General features: G+C 43.0%; 1 protein-coding gene across 2 annotated transcripts; it reads left to right on the top strand.

Annotated features, from left to right (window-relative positions):
* Window positions 1–2,978: 2,978 nt before the first annotated feature.
* LOC144727550 (vacuolar protein sorting-associated protein 4A) lies at window positions 2,979–14,647 on the top strand. 2 transcript variants are annotated; one of them, XM_078606420.1, is made up of 11 exons: window positions 2,979–3,343; window positions 6,415–6,526; window positions 6,739–6,886; window positions 7,024–7,082; window positions 7,422–7,541; window positions 8,065–8,221; window positions 8,883–9,031; window positions 9,921–10,002; window positions 10,547–10,766; window positions 12,241–12,381; window positions 13,135–14,647. In XM_078606420.1, exons 1-11 carry the CDS (start codon window positions 3,320–3,322, stop codon window positions 13,234–13,236), a joined length of 1,314 nt encoding a protein of 437 aa, XP_078462546.1. In that variant the 5' UTR covers window positions 2,979–3,319; the 3' UTR covers window positions 13,237–14,647. The 2 variants fall into 2 exon arrangements, with proteins under 2 accessions (XP_078462546.1, XP_078462545.1); XM_078606419.1 differs by having other exon boundaries at window positions 7,021–7,082.
* The last annotated feature ends 8,094 nt before the right edge of the window (window positions 14,648–22,741 follow it).

The raw sequence follows: 22,741 nt of genomic DNA, 5'->3' as shown, positions 1-22,741 counted from the left end.
GCAAAAGGAGTTCCAATTTAGATTTAAAGAGCTTCATCTCCATGAACAGGACATACAGCTTTTCCGTAACCCATTTTCTATTGACATTGAAAATGTGGATACAATTTACCAAATGGCTGAACTGCAGAATTGTGACTGAAAGACGCATTCAAGTCAAGCAGCCTTCATAATTTCTATGCATTTCTCTCCTCTGAGACATCCTCATCTCAGGAACCATGCACTCAAAATGGCAACCATCTTTGGCAGCGCTTATGTCTGTGAACAAACTTTTTCCAGAATGAAACATTTGACATCTCCAACCAGATCTAGACTAACGGATGCACACTTGCATCACTTGTTACGACTAGCAGTGACAAATATGGAACCGGACATTGACCATCTCATTAGCCAAAAGCAGGCCCATAGTTCCCATTGAAATACTGGCAAGTTTGTTGATTTAACTTTACTTGTTCTTCATTTTAAATATTGTATTTGTTCCCGTTTTGTTTCTTCACTTCAAAATAAGATGTATGCAGTGTGCATAGGAATTTGTTCATAGTTTTTTTTAACTATAGTCCGGCCCTCCAATGGTCTGAGGGACAGTGAACTGGCCCCCTGTTTAAAAAGTTTGAGGACCCCTGGTTTAAAGCATCGAAATGCCGCAAACGGCCATGAAGTTCGGCCAGATTCTGCCAACTGCTGTGGAAAGCTGCGTGCTGGATGTGTGGTCTCCAGCCATGACGAGTGGCAGAATGCTGCAAGCTCCCATGTGGAGCATCTGTCATCTGTCCTTCACAATAGTAGACCATTGTGTACTGGCATCGGAATCCAAATTTACCAAAATGATTATTTTGCCATCTTTGCCCCCTCCAAGCAGGTGATAGTAATTTGCCAAATAACTTAATGAGACTTGGTGTGTTGGGTCCTTGCCTAGTTGGTGAACAGCTTCAGGAGTATCCTGATGAATATCTGAAATACCAGGGCATGATGGAAGTGGGCAGTGGTGTACTATTTAGTCTGGTTTTTGATCGGTGACCAGTGAACACATTTCTATGCATGGCTCGTAACCACCCAGGGAAGATACATTGTTTATTGCTGGTGGGTACTGCCAAGGCCTTCAAAAAGCTCAATGAATGTACTTTACCTAACAATTCCCATTCACAAAAGCCTCAAGTCTCAAGGCCATTTTTGGACGATCATGCTTTGGGATGTTTAGCCAGTTCCATTACTCGGTGGCATGTGAGAGGAAACTGAAGTACCCAGAGGGGGATGATACACAAAATTTGTAAAGATGGTTTCAACTTGCTATGCTGCCATCTGGTGACCTTTCAGTCACAGCTGACAACACCTGGCATTCAATCTCCCATCCAAGTACTAACCATGCTCAACCCAGCTTAGCTTCTGAAATACGACGATAATTATAGTTCATAATGATTTGTTACACAATCACAGATGATGTAAACTAGGGTCTTAATAGACGACAAACAATGTTGACAAAGCTTTCGTGACTGCAGGAATTCATATTCTTGGGTCTTTCGGTAAAGTCGCGTAGATAGGTTCAAAGAAAATAACCAAAAACTACGACGTTTCGATCGCAACACAAGCAATCGTCAACAGGAAAAAAAAACTGAGTTTTCTGTTATTTTTTATTCTTTTCTTTAAACCTATCTACGTGATTTTACCGAAAGACCCAAGAATATAGAAACAATGTATCGATAATGTAATGTTTTATTACACTGCATAACATTAGAACCCTTTTGGAATACAAAGTGCAGTTCTGTACATTGTAAGTAACATGACCTACGTAACCAACGACTACATGCCACTGGAAATTGTGTAAGAGGCACCCCTTGCTGAAATCTCACGATTGAAAACAATACCATGCGTGTTGCGCAATGTGCAAAGAGGGACACACACAGTTGGATACAACTCATCATTTATCTCAGAAATTTAAGGATTATAAAGGGTCATTTATTTATAAATACTGCACTAAAATAATAGGCGAGAATTATACATTGCATAAGCTCCCAATCGTCATGCACGGTGTTACATGTGTTAACACTAATCTCTTCTGTAAAGATGGAGCATTTGTTTTTAACAATTAGCCCGGTTAGCCGGGGGTTGACTGTACAGTATTCAATCACCTGTTGTGAAAAAAGAGGGCCATTTGAAATCAGTGGGGCATCGAAACATGCATTTATTTGGCTGCTATACATTTACACATGATAAGCCACTTCGTTGAGCTATCATTTGTGGCCAGGTCGCTTCTGAAAAATAAACAAATAGCTCAGCGGGCTTTACCTGGTAAAAAAAAATTTAGTTTGAGATGTTAACTACCTCTTGCCTGGTCCACAGGAGGCCGTGAGTTCGAACCCGTCCCCGACGCCTGCTGCTGTATATTTGGAGTTTGTGGTTTTTCTCTAATCCGGGTTTTCCGGTTTTTCCATCCACATTTAGAACCAACATCACGTGTTTAGAGTATCTGGCAGAGGTGTGGACTCGAGTCATGTGACTTGGACTCGAGTCAGACTCGAGTCATGAATTTGATGACTTGCGACTCGACTTGGACTTGCATAACAATGACTTTGTCCCACCTATGAGATGTGGACTCGAGTCATGTGACTTGGACTCGAGTCAGACTCGAGTCATGAATTTGATGACTTGCGACTCGACTTGGACTTGCATAACAATGACTTTGTCCCACCTCTGGTATCTGGCTCCTGTTATAAACACGATAAGCCACTAGGTTGAGCTATCATTTGTGATCGCCAGGTCGCTTTGGTAAGAAGAGCGAGGTAGCTGAGTGGGCCTTTACCTGGTAAAATAAACAATTGTTGAGTTTGTGTGCGTGTGTCTGCCCCATTGTCGAATGTTATTCAACAGTGGGAGGGACGGAGGGTGGGGGCTCAGGTGTGTGCCCACCACGGGCTAGTGACGTCACCCACGTGATGCGGGTTGCAACACGCGGGCTCACGTCACCTGTCAACGGCCTCTACATTCCCCAGTTCACACGCGCACGCGGGGAGAGAACACGCCTCACCATCCCTACTCCTAACTCTCATGTTCCCTCACCAACCTTCTCACCGTTTCCTCATCCATACCTCAACCCCCTTCACCTCACACCAACACCGTCGTAACCCTGACATTCCCCTCGAAACACCCCTCACACCAACCCCCTTGAGCCCCCCCCCCCGCCCGCCACTCATCCACGCTACGGAATCTAACCCCCCCTCCCCCTCACGTGACGTACACTTCCGCCATTGCCGAGACGCGGAAGAGGGAGCGCGATCAGCCCCTGTGTGGCGCCTTGCTTCCCCGGGACGTCTCTCACTTCTTCTAGATGGCGTCGACACCGACTCTGCAGGTACTTGCTGCTGCGCCGACTTACATCCCCCGCTCACCGCGGCTGCCACGAGGCGGTTGCGAGCGTTCGGCCCCCATCCCCGAAGCATTCTGTTTGGGCGATGGCCCGGAGGCCTAGTTGGGCCTGTGGCACCTACGCGTTGCCTGGAATTTTTAGCCCGACAAGGAGCTCCGAGGCCGGCGAGCGGCGCTAAGCGGAGCGGCCACTCCCGCGGTTGGGTGTCGTAGTGAGGCTAATGTCGAAAAAGTATCGGATAAGGTTTGCTGCGCGTGTGTCGTGTGGGTTTTGAAGTTGGGAAATATAAAAGTCCTTAGCATCTCATAGCTATGAGACGTGGTGTGTCAACTGGTCAGTGCTCGATGAATGCGACTTTTACATTAAACGTATGTACGTCAGACATCTGTGAAAAGGAGCTGTATAGCGCATAGAATTCCTCGAGTATTCAAATCATTCTGGCCTACACGCGTATACACCAACATTTAAGACGTTAATTTCGTTGTCAGCCAATTGTCGAGCTATTGGTAGGAAAGGTGTCCCTACGGTCCTGTTGATGGCACTCTTCATCGAGCTCTTACATATGAGTTGATCTCATGGCGCCATCTCTGCGGCAGCGCTACTCTCGGGCTCGCTCGTCCATCAGCCACGACCCCCCTCGCCATGTCATTGCCCAAGTCCACGGTTTAAAAGTCAATGTGATGGCACCGACTTGTGATTGTTGACCGGATCCATGCTTTCTTCATCTTTCAGTTTTTTTCGTGGAATTCCAACTATACATATCTCCACCTAAGTTAGAAGATGTCGAACAGCGAGATACTCTTGATAGAATTAGATATTCCCCATGAGTTCGATTTCAGAAAATAAGGCATAATGAAAATTTAAATTATCAACGTCTCACATTTGCTGATGACAGTCCATACAACAACCGATTGCAATTACAGGGGATTATGGAAGCAGTTAACGAAAACTACAAAGTGAGATTGAATATGAATGTAAGTAAATTAAATGTCATATAAAACAGGTTTCCAGATTAAAAGGAAATAATAATTGGTAGAACACAATTGGAAGAGTTTATAGGGCAATTATCGTAGCCAGGTGGGATAAAAATGATGACATAAGAAAGGTAAGAAAGGACAGGAATGTCCTTTGGTTACTAACATTTTATAATGAAAAGCAGTGTTCTAAAAGTAAGTGTCCAACTAGTGTGTGTTGCCTAACATGACTGAGAAATATGGACATTGACAGAAAATGGGGGAAAGAAAGGTACGAAAAATGAAAACTGCATAAAGATCGACGGAGGATGCGTGTTGGGATTTACGCTCGGAAACAGGAAGATAAATATAGTCATTGGGGAACTCGTGCAAATTGAACATATTTACTGTGAAATAAAGTAAACATACTTGGGTAGGGCACATCGCTAGAAGGGGTGATATCCTATGAACGGGACTGACAATGATAGCGAAAGGAGGGAACACGCTTGAGAGTAAGACCACTGCAGAGGTGGAATGATGAGATCAGCTCGTAAGTATAAACAAGATGGATTTTAGCATCGCAAGACAGTCATGAATGGCGACTTGGGTAGGCCTTCATTCAGCATTGGATAGAACATGGCTGGTAGTCATGACACATAGATTATTATTAAACTCAGAATGACACGCTTATACACACGTGCACTTGTATATTTTTTGACACATTTACACAGGATGTACACATGCATAGATATAATGGCATGCATCATCATGAGACGTCTCCGTTGCTGGATAAAATCTTCCTCGTCAAATCAATATCCATTGCATTCTTGAAATTCCGCAATCACTCTTATTCCTACACATTAACTGGTCTGATTGCTTCATCTAAATGTAAACATGTGTACACCCACACATTTACGGTGGCAAAGTTTTCCGTATCGACTTTTAAGACTGTTCGGCAAGTGATGTTCTGGAGCACCTCTTAAGGCACGCAGAGCACAAAAGGGGATGGTGTGGCCAGAACCACACCCAGCCACATTTGCCTCCCTAGTGCTGATGATTACAAACAACATCAGGCACTCAATAAAGGCCAAGAGAGCCTAGAGGAAGCCCTGGACCGGTTCAGATGTTACCTGCCACCGACCTTAGCCATGGCTGGGATTGCACTTGTGTCGCTGAGTTCATAGCAGAGTGTTCCATCCACTGCACTTTTCCCCCATATAAAAACGAAGATCCCTCCTACAGCCTTAACAGACTGTTGGGGCGAGTGCTGTTAGCAAGCGCCTATGAAGGCCAACATCCCACGCGAGTGGGTTGGTGGCCAGCATCACGCCTTTGTCATTCAGAGAGGATGCTTGAATGCGTCATCATGAGCTGCTGCCTATTCCTCATGGTCCTGTAATGCTACAATCTCTTACCCTCCACTGTCACTATTTGATATTTGTAAATTATTAGTTAATTGCTAAGATTCGAGTGATATTGAATTGCCAGGTTCAAATGTGTTTTTCTTTTAAGCATTAAATATTCTGCATACATATACTGTACTGAATGAAAATGTTTGAGTGCATGTCCAATATGGCTACATGAGTTGAGGATCATCATCTTGTTTGTCTTCTCTAAGCACATTAGCGACAATTGGACCAAACTAATTTCCACCTTGGTTGTCTTTTTTTATTCAGCATACCTGCTTCATTCAATATCAATGCTGAATAAGGAATGTGTTTCACTTAATTGGATGCCATGGTTTTTTACGTGAAACTCTATTTATCTTAGATATACGTGGCTCTGTCAGTGTTCCCGACATATCACAACTATGTTATGGTTTGAGGTTAAACAATGCACATTTTTTTATGGAACTACAGAACAGCGAAAATGCCACGAAAGATGTGCATCGTGCAGATCATTTTATTACTTGAGAAAAAATGCCGACATATCTGTATTAATCTTTTTATATTGTTCACTGTATTTGATATTTTCTGATGTACTCATATACTGTGTGTAAAAAGGCATAAGTGAGTTAAAGTCTCATCCACTTGATCCGTGTGCATTCCGTTGGCGATATTTTACTTTGTTTTAATTACTGCTTCAACTTTTTTCCATTTACAGAAAGCGATAGATCTTGTCACCAAAGCTACAGAGGAAGACAAAGCTAAGAATTATGAAGAAGCACTGAGGCTTTACCAACATTCTGTGGAGTATTTTCTCCATGCCATTAAGTGTAAGTTTCAACTATAAAAGTGGAATTAATTAAGGAACAACACGTAAAAGGCATCTTGTTTTTATCCATGTCCACAAAGACTGGTGAAGTCAAATGACCTTTTTCTCTGCAATTAAGGGCCTGATACATTTGCTTTTTCTGCGCCCTTACGCTGCGTTGACTACGTTCTATGCGGTACGTGAATATCACTCACGGTTTTGAATGTCTTGTAGATGAAGCCCAAAGCGAGAAGGCCAAAGAGAGCATTAGAGCCAAATGCAAGCAGTATTTGGAGCGCGCCGAGAAGCTGAAAGAATACCTCCGGACCAAGGAGAAGGGTGGCAAGAAGCCTGTCAAGGAGTCGCAGTCCAACGACAAAGGGTGAATAAAACATCCTGTACACATCCACACATTGACAGTTCTACGTACTTTCTGTGCTTTATTATAAAATGCAAGACTTACTGTTCAGTGAAGTTCAGTGATTGAGCTTCATGCGTTTTTACCATTTGCACCAGCAGCGACAGTGACAGTGAAGGTGAAAATCCAGAAAAGAAAAAAATGCAAGAGCAGCTTCAAAGTAAGACTGTTGATTGTTAAAAACACAACGTTGTTTGTCAATAACACTGCCCTCGGGATGAACATTTATATAATAGACAAGTTTTTGTGCAATGACCCTTTTTCATAGCCTTCCGCAGACTGCTGTGAAGAGGGGCCATGTTGCCTATTATACATTTGTTATTTGTGCTTGTGTACCACTGCCAATGCAGTATCGCAATGTGTCCTTGTTTTTTGCTGGTGCTTTATTTTAGTGGTTTGAATTGTTAACATGTAAGTTTGTTTGAATAAGTCTTGAGTCGGTGACTGAGAAAACCGGCTTGTTGATGGTTTTATTGACATGGATTAATATTGCCCTCAGGTGCAATTGTAATGGAGAAACCAAATGTGAAATGGAGTGACGTGGCTGGGCTGGAAGGGGCCAAGGAGGCGCTGAAGGAGGCAGTCATTCTGCCTATAAAATTCCCACATCTTTTCACAGGTAGAGGAAATTAGTTTTTGTTGTAATAGCAACGAAGATCCCTCCTATAGCATTGTCTTGGTTACATTTTTTTACATAATGTGCCATTGACAAAATACTCCTTTATGTATCTTTTACATTTATTTTTATTTCAGGCGTTTATAGTTTTATGTTAAGTTCATGTTTGTATTTAAGTTTTCATTGTTTGGTGTTTGCCATTTGAAGATGCATTCATGCATTTATGCTTTTTGTATTTAAGCCAAACTTGGATGTGCACATGTTTTCATCACATATCTATGGTTTTTGTATGTCCCTTAAATGTGAACATTGTGTTCAGTCATTAGACCTACTTTAATGATTCTTTGTTTAGCGTACATTTTTTTTGACGTAACAATCCCCGAAAAGTACTCTATAACGGCACAACATAATATCCTCAAACTTGGTTGTTAGTCACTGTCTTTGTAATGTGTATTAGGACTGGTTTTGCAGGCTCTCATGTACTCAACTCTGCTATCATTCGCCTAATCATTTATATGGTGGGTAGGCAAACGCACGCCATGGCGTGGCATCTTGCTCTTCGGACCACCCGGCACAGGGAAGTCATACCTGGCGAAGGCTGTGGCCACTGAAGCTAACAACTCCACTTTCTTCTCTGTCTCCTCATCGGACCTTGTGTCCAAGTGGTTGGGTGAGAGTGAAAAGTAAGTATTGTTCCTGCACTGAAAAGTTGTGTATAATCAGCAGTTGACATCATTGTTAAGCCCAATAATAATGCAAAGTATTTAACCAGTGGGGTGTAGCAGGAGTGCAAGTGCTGTTAGCGTGCTGCGCTATGTACCCTGCAACGTGATTTCGATTCGGTCTCTGCTAATGTGTTTAGTGAGTATCTGAAACCACTCTTGGACCCCCCCCCCACTAGCCTTCACCAATCCTCACTAACCATTACAGTGAAGTGTAGTCAACTCCCGTGACTGATTCAGGGTAAAGTAGCCTTCGTCCAGCAGTGGATTAACAAAGGCCTGTAAAAATTAGCCCAGGAAAACCTCCCTTAATCCAAACCCTTTTACTCAACAAAGTCATGTATTGCATTCTTTGAAGAATTCCTTTAATTGGTGTTTGGCATGTGGGAGGTAACGAGTGTACCTGGAGAAAACAAAGGGTGTAGCACTGAAAACTGTATACAGATAGCTTCAGAAATCCATTACTGTACTGTCATTTACTGTCCACATTGCAACCCAAGTCTATATAAAACTCAGTATATCCAGGCAGTCTTTCAGCTCATCTCTGCTTATTCTTTTTTTCCCGTGATCAGTGGCTCATGGTAGACAATGACATGCACATGTAATTTCATTTTCTATTCAGGCTGGTGAAGAATCTGTTCGAGATGGCACGTCAGCACAAGCCCTCCATCATCTTCATCGATGAAGTAGACTCCCTGTGTGGCTCCCGCAATGAAAATGAGAGCGAGGCGGCACGTCGCATCAAGACAGAATTCCTGGTCCAGATGCAGGGTATGTGGCACAATATCACTTCCTGTAAGGCAGCCAGCGGGTCTCAACTAAGCCTTTCGGTGGGCAGCGCAGGCCGCGGCATGGATACTGCGTGAGATACATTTTGAATATGCGTGGGGAATGTGAGCGACATGTTGCAGTGCCAAAGAACACTAATTAAAAACATTTTTAAAATGCCTTAACGCAGCATTGATTTGAGGCATAGACATGTGGTCGATGTACAGTGGTACCTCGGTATACGTCGTTAATTTGTTCCAGAAGGTAGGACTTATACCGAAAATGACGTATACAAATGCATTTTTCCCATAAGAAATAAAGGGAAAGGAAATAATCGTTCCAGAGTATAAGAAATTATATTTTATATGGCATATACATTAATGGGGTTGTATAAAATAATTTAGACACTACTTATTACTAAAATACATAGATAAATTAAAATAAATGCATAAATAAATTTAAATAAATTGAAATAAAAATAAAATGTAACATCACTTTTCCTAGTTGATAGCCTACGAGGATGGTGGTGAGGAAGGGGAGGAGTCGTGAACGGGGTATACGCAGGTACGCGGTGACTCATCCCGACCCATACAAGTTCTAGCAAGCGCCTCGTATCCCAAGCAAGACGTCGTATCCCAAGACATTTTTGTCTCGTAAAAACACGACGTATACCAAATTCGACGTATTCCAAAGTGGTCGTATACCGAGTTACGACTGTATTGTTGTATTAGGAACCTGAGGGAAGAGTGTTGTGGGGACTGTGGTGGGGGCATGGGAACCAGTGTTGTTCTTTGGGGCCTGCCATATCACAAAGATTGAGAACCACCGGTTTAACGCTTGTTTCTTTGCCATTAAGGATTGTGGCTTGATGAACGCTTTTTACACTTCACAGGCGTTGGAGTTGACAATGATGGTATTCTTGTGCTGGGGGCAACCAACATCCCGTGGACTTTGGATTCTGCCATTCGCAGGAGGTGAGTGGCTTCCACCTCAAATGCTTCCCATCATTATCTGATGAAGTGGTTGTAACACCACACTTTGTCCTATCTTTGAACAGTATTTCTTCTTCCGTATGAGCAAATGCCAGGTGTCGGCAGTGGTTACCGCACTGCACTATAAACCCAGAAACCTGGATTCGATTCCCAGCCACGGTTGGTTAGCATCAGTGGTGAATTATATCTGAACCGGTGCTGTGCACCCCCCTTTACCAACCTATATAGCACAGTACATAGTTAAAACAGTTATTTTTTTATTATAAAGACCAGCAAAATGTCTTCATTCTTTTCTTCAGTACAACGAAGCAGGAGCAGCATTGCAAGTTTCCATATTTACTCTACATTTTTCCAGAAGTAAATTGTTGTATGAAATATGAAGTATGATTCAGTATCATTTACTTTCAAATTGTTAAAAAAAAATAAAGTTTTTGCGATAAAAAGCATTGACCAGCAAGGAAAAGTGTTTTATCGTGTGGTATGCCTACATTTTCTAAGGTGGTGCTTTGTGTTTTTGTAAACGAAGGTTTGAGAAACGGATCTACATTCCACTGCCAGAGGAACAGGCACGGTTATCCATGTTCAAACTGCACCTGGGAAACACTCCGCTCAGTTTGTCGGATATGGATTTCCGTGAACTCGGCAAAAAGACAGAGGGCTACTCTGGAGCCGACATTAGCATCGTTGTGCGCGATGCCCTCATGCAGCCTGTGCGCAAAGTGCAGTCCGCCACACACTTCAAGAGGGTGAGTGGTGTCTGCATGAGTAGAGCAGCTGGACTCTGTGATTCTATAAGTAAGCGATTATTGATCATCCACTCGATTTACTCCACTGGTCACTAACACAAACATATCTGGGGGGAAAAAGGTCTCACCCCACATGTGTCTCTGGGTCACAGCGTTATCATCAGCTGTCTCTTGCTTGGTTGTGGTGTGTTGGGGGTTTCCTGCCTCCAGGATGCAGGATATTGGGAAAGTTAGCCATTTCAATTAGTCGATTAAGTAGACTACTCGACTACACACAAAGTAATCGACTAATTGTCCCAGCTCTTCACATTAGCATACCCTTATCAATGTGGGTAACCCAGCTGGTATAAACCTGGAAATACATCATTCTGTCTTTGCTGTTTTCAGTAAAACACTCTTATGTGTGCATACTTTAAGGGAATATCTGCATCGTGGTTTTCACTGTACATAATTCACGATGAGTGACTTTAGTTCGACTGTTAAACTTGCGAGTCTTTCAATTGCTATTGGTGCTATTGATACTGAAAAGACTTTCAACCTCTTTCATGTTACAAAACCATAACATCACAAAGTGGCATAGTGTGTGTGTGTGTGTAAGGTAAAGGAAAAGGTGCAGCCCTGCATATTGCTCTCTCATGCCATAGCTGGCAGAGGGCCTTTATTAGAAATAGCACTCGAGCACCTTTAATCTGTCGTTTGGCCTCCACCTCCACAATGTCCGGACATCTCCTTAATCTCGTCAAAGAGCATAAACCATCACGCAAACTCCGGTCATTCTTGCAGCGGCTTTTGTATAGCCATTGAACAAAGACGGTTTCCGCATCGCGCACTTTCAGATGTACTTTTGTGGCTGTCTGGAACCCTCTTCCTTCTAATATTAGAAAGCCACTGGAGCTATGCACTTTTAAATCTGGATTGGAAACGAATTTCTTTAGACCAGTTTTTTGTTTAGTTTGTCCTTCCTCGCACTTCCGATTAGCGAAATAAGTTCTACCATCATCTTGGAAGAGGTTGAATGCAATTGTAGAATCAACTATAATTATGTATTTTATGTATGAGTACCAGCACTGTGGAGTAAAATTACTGCCAGGGTTATTCGTGCCCAATTCACGCTCTTGTGAGCATTTCTGAAGTCCACCAATATGCGTCATAGTTGGCACCTGTTTGCATTTACAGGGTTATCCTGGATGCCCCATCTGGCCTCGTTGACCATCTATTGACCCTGTCCAGTGCGTTGATGATTTAGTAGAGCCCATACACAGTGAGGCTGCAGTTCAGCATTTTGTTGACAACTTTGAGGTCAAGAAAATGGTGCATCACTATCGCTGCAATAGATTTGTTTTCACATTGCTTGCCCCACCAGCCACTTGTCTCGATGAAAAGAGCACCTTTGCTGCTTTCTGTTGGTTTTGTGTAAGAGTTCTATTTAGCTCTGCGTTGAGCTCACATGTATACTGTTGTTTGTGTCGAGCAGGTACGAGGACCTTCAAGAGATGACCCAGATATGATTGTGGATGACTTGCTGACTCCATGCTCTCCTGGGGACCCCAATGCCATTGAGATGACCTGGATGGAAGTCCCTGGAGATAAGCTGCTGGAGCCTGTCGTCTCTGCGGTAAAACCGTTTCTGGTTTTCTTTTCAATGTTTTTTCACCAAGGTTTTAAATGGTTATGTATTGGCTCTGTCTAAATTGGGGAGGGACATAAAAACTACTGTACACATTCAATACTAACAAAACTTTAATATAATGTTCCATTGCTATTAGGGACTTATCCAATAGAAACCCTGGGAAATGTAATAGTGTGCGGTGGTGCCTTGTACTTTGGTATGCATCTTTTCTAAGATTAATGTGGGATTTAAAATTAGTTTTAGTGTCCGATGAGTCCTTGAGCTTGCTATTTTAATACTAAGTGAAACAAAAACTCTCACTGAAATTTATGTACGTCAATCTTGATTTGAAGCTTTCGTGACTGCAGGAATCCATACTCTTTGGTTCTTTCAGTAAAGTCACGTAGGTAGAAAAAATACATATATATCACGACGTTTCGATCGCAACACAAGCGGTCGTCCTGAGGCGGAAACAATATAACCCAGCAGTGGAACTGTGACTGGTGCAGCGAGGAAGAGATTATATTTTATAATTATTTTGTCCAATTGGGGTTCCTGCTTGAAAGTTAATTGACAATGAGATAATGTATCTAAACGGATGCTAAGTTATGTAGTAAAATTTTATATATATAATCATAAGCTGCATTTATTTTTTGTTTACATGTTCATATACAGATAATGTTATGTATTGAATATGACATGGAACTCTTTATGCATTTGCCGATTAAATAATTGTGCTTTGTTAAATATTTTCTGCAGTCGGACATGCTGCGCTCACTCGCCACTACACGGCCCACCGTCAACTCTGAAGACCTCAAAAAGCTCCAGAAGTTCACAGACGACTTTGGCCAAGAGGGCTGAGACAGGCTAGAAGTTGGTATTTATCAATGGATTGCGCCAACATTTATACCGCAGGATAAGTACTTGTACAGCTGTTTAAGGCCCTTTCCCTTGGTTTGCGTATTACCGACAGGTGATTATTTAGAATCATTAATTCTATTATGACTTAACTGACTTTCCCTCCCCCCCCCAATTATTTTATTAATGTCATCAAATGACCAGTCAGGCGCATTATGAGCATGTTAATGGTGAACACACACACGGGTGCGTTTCAAAATAATGCACGCTCCAATCCACTTGTCGCCAAATTGTAAACATTACAGCTGCCTCTAGAGGATGGCCGTCGTTCTTAACGGTGGTGAGAAATGTGCGTCAACAACAAAACAACCCGGATATTTGTTCCCACTTTTTTTTTAATATTGCCAATTAGCATTTTGTAAACCGCTCAAGGTTTCGCAAACATTACCCGGTTCACAAGCTGTTCCCCAAGGCTAGTGCAAATGCCTCTGTCTCATTAAGTGATTATTGTATGAGAGAAAAAAAAGCTTCGTCATATTATTGGGTCGTTGGGTTTTGTAACTGTTTTGCATGGTTTTTGTCAAATACTGTATACCTACCTTTAAACATGTTCTGTGTAAAATGTATGAACTTTACTCGCACAGTAAGTCTGCAAAAGCCTTGAATATGTTCTTTCTATTCTGCCAACTTAAGTTTCTCTCCTTTGTTGTGTTTAAATTTTGTTTTCTGAGGATTTTCACTCATGATTTTAGTGTGTACATACTGAATTCATCCATCTATTCCAAGTAAAGTAAATGGACAGGCCATTTCACAGCTTCAGTAGCTTTGAACCTAGGGTTGTTACGACAGTATATTGTTGCAGTTAATAAAATGTAAATAAAATATTAATGGAATGATGACTATTTTGGTTTTTGAATTGGGAACTGGATCTGAATGTTGACACTTGATACATTTCAGCTCTGAATGGGACAATTTGAAATCCCATTTTTGAATTCCATTCAGAATTGGCACTTTTTAAAGAATCACGGAATCTTGAGTCTATAGGCGGAAACAAAGGCTGTGTTTTCTTGGCTGGTGTTCGTTGGTGGCGTGGCACGCACGTGGCTGCAAAAGACGTGGCAACACTTATTGGAAAATTCGTAAAAATCAGAATATTGGTACAGTATTTAACACCAGTTTCAAGATATGGGCTTCACAGCCTTTCCTCATACCTAGTGAGTCAACTAGAGCAATATGCATGTTACACGTGTGTGTCACGTGTTTAGAATATACCCTGTCCTGCTCCTCTGTGTTTTTGTATTTCCTCCCTTTAAAAGAAATGTCACATTACAGGGCTGGATCATTACAGTGTGCTCTGTATAATGTGACTGTATGCTGTGTGCAATGTGACATCATATCATGCTCTGTGACCTGACATCATCGCGTGCTTTGATGGACTCTTATCACTGTGCACTGTGACGTCAGGGTGGGATCTATCTACACCGTGACATCACGGCATGCGCTGCAACAAAACTTCATGCTTTGTACCATAAAATCGCATCATGTTCTGTGCACAGACGTCACAGCAGTCCCATAGCTGGAGGGGGCCCGAGCACCCCCCCCCCCATCGGTGTGATGACAAAGCCCCCTTCATAATTCTTAACGTCAAGTGAGAAAACAATGGGTGTCGCAGCCTTTCCTCTTATATGGTGTGGGAGACGAGCATGCATTATAGATACAACGCTGATTATATAATTAATTATTCTGTATAGGTTTCAGCATTTATTTAAAGTTTGTTCAACGTTGACGGCCATGCCTCTGCTGGGTTTTTGTTGTTGTGTATGCTCCCCTTAAAACAAGGTCACACTGCAGGACTGGAACGTACGCAAGCTAGAGGCCGGGGCACGACACGTGACTTAGAGTGCCAGCTAAAGGAGGGAACGCTGGCGAGTTTCCACAGCGTGTGCAGTATTGTGAGGGGTGACACTTGGGGAGGTCTCTTCATCCAGCAAAAGGATAGATGAAGACTGATGATGAACGTTAGGAGTTGCCATGGTTGCGAGAGTTAAAAGCAGTTACCATGGTGTGAGAATTAAGTTATCACGGTGTCAAGAATTTTTTTTAAAGTAACCGTGTTACGTAGGTCCTCCCGCTCATAGACTCCGGCGAACTTTATTATGTGCGACGGTTTCACCGCGCATGCACGCGTGGTGAGCTTACTCCCTGTACTTTGTATGAAAAATAAGAATAGGTTTTACCCTTTCTGGCAATAAAACAGGTGGTAAGATGTTCTAACCAAATAGAAACCTTTTGCAAGGAATCATTTCTGCATTCACTACACGCACTTGTGGTGAACATACAAACAAAACATGATCTGATAATATATGGCGTTGTCTTTGAAACGGATTGGTCTACACCAGAGAGAGTCTTCTTTCGGGCCTGGTCTCGCCATTGGCAGACCAGAGAACGCTAAAAGGCGAACAGTTGGCGTTCTCTGGTCTGACACTGGTGAGACGAGGCCCGAAAGAAGGCTCTCTCTGTGTGGTGTCGACCAATTAGTTTCAAAGACGATGCATATTATTATTAGAGCATGTTCCCCACAAGCACGCGTGGTTAATGTGTAGACATGATTCCTTACAAAAGGTTTCTATTTGGTGTTTGAACATCTTAACACCTGTTTAATTGCTAGAAAGGGTACACACCTATTCTTATTCTTTCATACTTTGATACTGGGAAAAAAGATCCCTGTCATCTGCTTTACTCTCAGACAAAGCAATTAAACAACTTTGGGCAGCTTACATCAGACACCCAGCAGGAGCCATAATCATCAGCAAGGAAGAATGTGCGATGGTGCAATTCATGTTCTAGAGAAGCTCCCAGCACATGGAGGGAAGTCGGCGCCGTGGCAAACAACGCACGACACAACCCGGAAGCACACACGAGAGATTAACAGTTACTGTGATAAAAAAAAAATGCAGTTTGAGAGTTAAAAAACAGTTGCTATAATACGAGAGTAAACAGGTACCATGGTGTGCGAGTTAACTACCATGATGTCGTCTCTGACATTTGTATTTTGCTTTGTCAATTGTTTTCTTAATGTGCATTTTTAATTCGAGCAATAAAGCTGTGGATTCATTCAGTTTCAATTTTGGAAGCTCGGCTGAAATTTGGATCTGATTCAATTTGGCTCCAATGTTATTTTCACAGAAACCTACCCATAGTCTGTAATTTTTCTCCTAGCATGTTTGCATTTACTGATGGAATATTTACTTTAATGTATTTCTATGTGATAATTTTTTGCCATTTTTACCAATTCTGTTAACGATAAATGTGTTTCGTCAACAATACATTGTGCAGTGCTTTGGTAAAGCCAACAGCAAACGTTACCAACTTGTAGAAAGTCTTTCAATCCCGCCCTCTGCTGGACATCTGTGAAAGAGAAGCCTAGCAGCTCCTCAGATTCCTCCAGTATAAATAATTATTCTCATCAACCGCATTGATCCATTTATCATAGATACCCTCACTAAATAATAGGGGTATATATTCTCGAGAAAATATTTTATTTCAAAACCCTGTATGCGACTCCTACAAATCTCGATACACTTACTAAATATTTTAACACTAAGACGTGGAGGCATTTTTTTCATGGTATACAATCGCCTTTTAGGAAGAGTAAAAGGGTCGTTAGAAATTAATGGGGTGCCTGTAAATGCAACACCATGTACCTGTGTTGAACTTCTTTCGCACCGTAAACTTGCATTTTAAAGGACAACAAAGTGGAGTGTGTTGCAACACAAACTTTTCCAGCAGGGGTCAATCGCCACCCAAATGTGAAATAGACTATGCCTGAACAGGACTCGTGTATCCAGCCATCCACACGCCCCTAACCTTACTATGACCTAAGCATGACACCATTGCGTGGTATGCGCATGCATTGTTTACCGGCCACAGCTTCTGGTCAAACGCAGAAATGAACTATTGCTAAGATATCCTGAAAAGGCTCGATCGGTCTGAGCGAGTGCCCAGCCATGTGTGAATTCCAGCAGAAGTGGTGGAGATAAGCGTGACGCCAGAGCGTGGTGTTATATCCGCACTTGATCTTTTAATAGAACCACACTCGAATAGCGGTTGACAAACGCTGAGGTCATCTTGGGTCATGCGCACATATATTGCCGTGAATTAAAGTTGCACCCTAAATTAAAAGTATTCCATACAGCTGCGCGATATTAACATGGCAAAGTAATTCGGAAAGGCTCGGTTACGATGTGCCAATCTGGAGTGTCCATGCGGCCTTTGTACTCGAAAGGTAGCAAGTGGGGCTAATGAGACACTGTTCAACTATAATTGGTTCGAAGGCCAAGAATAACATGCTTCATCCGGTCTGCTTAATGAGGACACGACTGGTTAGCTCATTGATCACACGCTCGTTTTGGTCTGGTACCAGCGTGTGATTTCCGAAGAGAGAGTAGGTCCTAACATTATGGTTTTGATTTACACCTCAGATGCGTTTTGTATTCCCGTGGTGCTCGTAACACAATGATGTGCCGAGCAATTGAAAAACAAAATCGGGCATTCCTGGCTGGTGGGAGCATGGCTTTGTTTGTTCCGTGATAGCTCCACCCATGGCATGCCAGGCGGCCACCCATCAATTGTGTTATTTTTGGACCGCTTGTTAGCGACGTCCTCATAATGAAAAAGGCGACCACTGCAAGACATTATTACTCCCACGATGGTGCCCGACTCATTGAGAACAATGTTGTGATAGGTGGTTGCATCGTTCACATCAGCAGGTCTGTACCGGGTGTAGGGTTTAATTCGGCCTGGCATAGGGGCCGTGACAGCACGCTCTTTAAAAGCGCGTCATTGAGTTTCTGTACAGTGTTGTCCCAGACTGCCATACAACAGCTGGATCTGATATGAGTATGGGACCCTTGGAAAATGCATGGTAAGTAAACTCCGATTTGTCAAAGCTCGCAACACACCGAGGTAATGTTTTATGATGTGAGCAGCGTATTATGTCACAAAAACAGCGTCATTTGAAATGTTTTCATTGTTAAAATTAGTTATAAGTGATTTTTAAATGTAGACGTCGCATTACAGTTGTGTGTCAACAGGGCATCGATGTAAACATTACATGTATGTATATTTATAATTTATTTAAATACCAGTCAATTATATTATTATGAGCTCACACTACTCTTCTATATATATCCAGTACTGTTAGATGAAATGCAGCCGCTGTGGATGATCACTTTCACAGTGTTGGATTCAGGAATGATGGGCACACTTTCAGTAGCCGTATTAATGTTTTTGCAATGTACGCTACCAATCTGCTAGATACGCTGACTATGTGTATGTGTGTTCGCATGTATATATTTATGGTTGTTCATGTGGTTCCAACACGGTACGAGAATAAACCCGGACAGGATCCCGTGCTACTTGGAGATGCACACACAAGTGGACGGACAAAGAAGTAACGGGAAGACAAATCTGGGTGCATAGAATGAGCCATAGGACATCTAGAAGACAAAGACTGAGATTGTGCGACGCAGTGACACTGGCTAAAGAACGACAGCACCATGGCGGGAAGTTGTTTGGCTCCATCGTTGCCGATCTGACAGTGGACGGATGATGATGTGTGGAAAACTCCAGCAATGTTAAATTAACGTGTCATTTGAAAGCGTATAACGTGGAGTCAATCCAAATCGGTTTGAAATTACAGAACCACGTTTTGCCCTTGACCCCAAAAATCAGCGAATTCAGCTCATTCAGTTTATTGGCCTCCAGCGTGTTCATCTATTCCACCATTTACAATGGTCCGGTTTGTGACATGTTCCCCATTTTAAAAGCATGCACAGGATAGGGGGGTGTCATTGGGATGGGGAGTCGGGGAGGGGGGTCTTGGGAGTGTGTGGGGAGGGTGCTAGCGTGACAAGATACCCGTGAGCACATGCCCCTTCCTCCAAACCTGGCACGTCAAATCAATTTCCATTGAAAACACGAGAATTTGGCAGCATATCCCTTCAAGAATAATTTATTGCCTTTTAATCTCAACTGGCTTGCCATTAGTTTATTATAACCAGTGGCGAAGTGTGATGAGCACGGGGCCCTGTGACATGGCGTGACACTGAAACCCCCTTCTCCCCATCATCCCACGCGTGGACCTCCACTGCGGCCATTTGTCCGTGGCGCAGTTGCACCGCCTGCACACTCGACAGCCATGCCACTGCTCGCGCAACCCCATTTGGATGAGTCCCGCAAATTGAACATCCCGTGGCGATGCAGTGGAACTTTTCCCTCTACCAGATGAATGTTTTCACACTTGCCCGTGACCCTGAGCCGCCCGCTGCTGTGCGAGCTAATGCCGCGCGTGCTGTGTCGCCGCGTTGTGGGCCTGCCCCGCTGTGTGCCCTGCATTCACGGGACACACATTCACTGCCAGCTTTGTATGGAGCGATAGCTGGCAGGTATGGCGTACGAAATGGAAAGTATGCGTCGACATCAAACAGTTGGGCCATCACGTGAGTGCCTCTGTGCCCCCCTGCCCGCCCGCAGCCTCCCCCCCCGGTGTAAGTGCTGCATCAAAGACCGCAGTTAATTGTTGTGCGGCACGGCCCTCGTTCGACATCAAACGGCGGAGGAGGAGGTGGAGGAAAGGGAGCAGGGCCACTGCCAAACGAGAAGTGCATCTCCTCGCACGCGTTGTGTAAACAGCGGCTGTAGGGCATCCCGGAGCACCAGCGCGAGTGACATCGGAGAACGCGCGCACATTACAGCAGCGCTTCAGTGTAGAACCTTCTTTTCTTATTCTTCTTATTATTATTGCTAAGGGTAAACACGCAGGGGACATCGAGGCGAGGTGCTTCTTATAAATTAAAGTGAAATATGTTGCACGAAATAAAATATCTACTGGGCCATGAACATCCTGTATTATGTGTGTGTGTATATATGGACAGTTGGCACAATGTAACTAAATGGATTGTTGTGTCACAGGACCGTGATGTGGCAACAGCTTGGGCAGGGAAATTCATCCAGCAGTGGATGATTCATCGTGACTGATGATGATTATAATGATGGACTAGTGTTGTCGTGAATGGCCTTCGTGAGAGCGTATCTCCTTGCCTGAGTCCTGATTGGTGTTGTGTTACTGCATGCAAGTGTCGCCATTTCATCTTGACTTGAAAAACTGCAATAAAAACCGTGGAACACACAGAGCTCCTCCGTTAAAAACATTCATAAAATAGTGAAATAAATTAGAAAACAACATAAAACTTACTGAAGTAACATTCATCATTATTGGCTGTGGTAAATGATGATGATGTGTCAAGTATATTGTGCTTATCCTATACAGTACTGTAGAGAATTAAATAAGCAATCGGTAAGCAGACACGTCACATAATTGTGTCTCCACGTTAAAAAGATAAATGGCTCAGTGGCCTACTGGGAATCCATAATTTCAGCAGTGTTGATTCAGCACAAGCAAACTGATAATTTTGTCTTTGATAATTTTGCGTCGATTAGGACCAATATTTCACTTAACATCTGGCAATTTAACCAGCATTGATTAGATTGCTGATGAGATATTGCGTGTCAAAACCGGTTTTCTTGTGCTGAATCATGCTACTGATTATGCACTCCCAGAAGGCCATTGGGGCAATGTGTTGTGTAAGAAATACTTTATTTATGTGGAGATATCTGAATGAGATAGTGCCTATTTATCTATTTTTTTGTTGTGCCGGGAGTTGTAACTCTGAAAAAAATATTCTTACAAGAGCATGTGTGAGTGTCAAATTAAACTTAATATTTTACATCACTGAATGATTAAATATTGTGAGCACACTAAATATGACCTACAAATTACTGTAACTTTTGTGGGAGGAAAGCAAATACTATCTTCGCAAGTGTGCATTTAATGAGCAGCTGACTTCACTGGGTAATATTGGTGGAGAATGGCGTAATTGTGGACGGTATGTGAAGAGCGTGGTGATGACGACGAGCCAGTGTCCCTGGCATGCAAATTAAGAGAGATTAATCTGGATTAGAATCGGGGTGCAGAGGTCGTGTGGACAGCAAAGTGCCAAGCACTCAAGGCACATTCCATCACCTCTCGGGAGATTATGCCCCTTTGACAAAGCCATTTTACAAAAACGAGTGTGATCGTTGGCCTAACGCGTTTCATCACCCATCATCCATAGACATTGCTTGTCCACTGCTTGATGAAGGCCTCCCCAAGTCGGTACTATTATTCATGGTTGAGGTATGCCACAATCCATATCACTCCTGTGGAGGAACTGATTTAATTTGTGACATTTCAGTGTAGTGTCCATAATGTCGGCAGTGTTCACTCTTTTAGTTGCTCTTCTGTCACCCGTATTGTCCACTGGCTGTCATCACTGATACATCAATACAGTGTGTCCTGCCCAAGGTCAGTTACTTATTTAAAAACAAATCATTTGATGATGCTGCGTTGACAATGGTACAAGCACAGTGACACAAACGCTTCACACATTCGTCAACGACACTGCCTTAAAAGAAGATGTATATAATCGGCGACGTTTCGGGCAATGGGCCTTCCTCGTTACGTGCTATGTTGTTGAAGAGTGTGTTGAGTCTAATTTTCTACTGTGCTATTTGATCCACGTGGTTATTTTACGGTCTCTCAATGTGATGCATTATTTTCACCGTTTGTTCCACGTTCCTCCATATTACAATTAACATGGCAAGGCAGGTAATATACACAGATGGAAACTTTCTTCTTAAGGATCATTAATGTTGCTTTTGATGATCAAATTAGTTTGATCATCAAAGTGATTCGTCTTGCCATCCAGCTGTTTCTCTCACCTCTTTGTTGTCATCGCTTTCGTTCCCAACGACCTTGAATCACTGCCCCGAGTTGCACACGTTCTGCTATGCGTTTCGGTTATGTCCCTCCAACAATTGTCCTGAAGCAAGTGGTCAACCGATTGAACAACATAAACACGTTTTGTTTAATAAAAAAAACATATCTCATGAGAGTACAGTAAATCCGACCGTCACATCCGTCCTGACCCATCAACTGCCCACACCCAGCGCAATATTTTTGCTCGGCGTAATTCTCATTTTCTATCAAATGCAGCTGTGCGCTCTTAACCTCGTGTACATTGTCCTGTTTGTCGAGTGGGATGGAGGAGTTGGCACTTCGTTTTCCACTGGTGACGCATTTTTGTGCGTGGTGAAACTGCCATGCTCCAAGGAATGGTCACATTCCTGACCTGCTCACATATCCGTCCATACCTCGGCCCCCGGCGAGTCTGATGTGCGACGTTGTCCTGGAGTTCAGACTCAGCGGCTTGATTTCAGCTGGTAAGGCAATCGAGCCAGGCAGCTGTGTCACGAGGAAGACCCCAGCCAAAGACTTGTCGGCCGTGCTGGCAGTTGCCGGGCATCGTCGCAGGATGGAAATGTGCAAATTAGCGACATCAAAAAACGGCAAATTATTTACACGAAACCTACAACAGACCTTACTGCAAACAAGATAAACAATAAACAG

This window comes from Lampetra planeri, chromosome 26, assembly GCF_965212315.1.
Source record: "Lampetra planeri chromosome 26, kcLamPlan1.2.h2, whole genome shotgun sequence".
NCBI classification, from domain to species: Eukaryota; Metazoa; Chordata; class Hyperoartia; order Petromyzontiformes; family Petromyzontidae; genus Lampetra; species Lampetra planeri.
This window is presented reverse-complemented; position numbering and strand designations above follow the sequence as displayed.

Bases quoted from the DNA above. Each gene is read 5' to 3' on its own strand.
- LOC144727550 (XM_078606419.1), top strand. From the start codon at position 3,320: ATGGCGTCGACACCGACTCTGCAG. The intron at 6,527-6,738 runs GTAAGTTTCAAC...AATGTCTTGTAG, and splicing joins TTTTCTCCATGCCATTAAGT to ATGAAGCCCAAAGCGAGAAG. The intron at 7,542-8,064 runs GTAGAGGAAATT...TATGGTGGGTAG, and splicing joins ATTCCCACATCTTTTCACAG to GCAAACGCACGCCATGGCGT.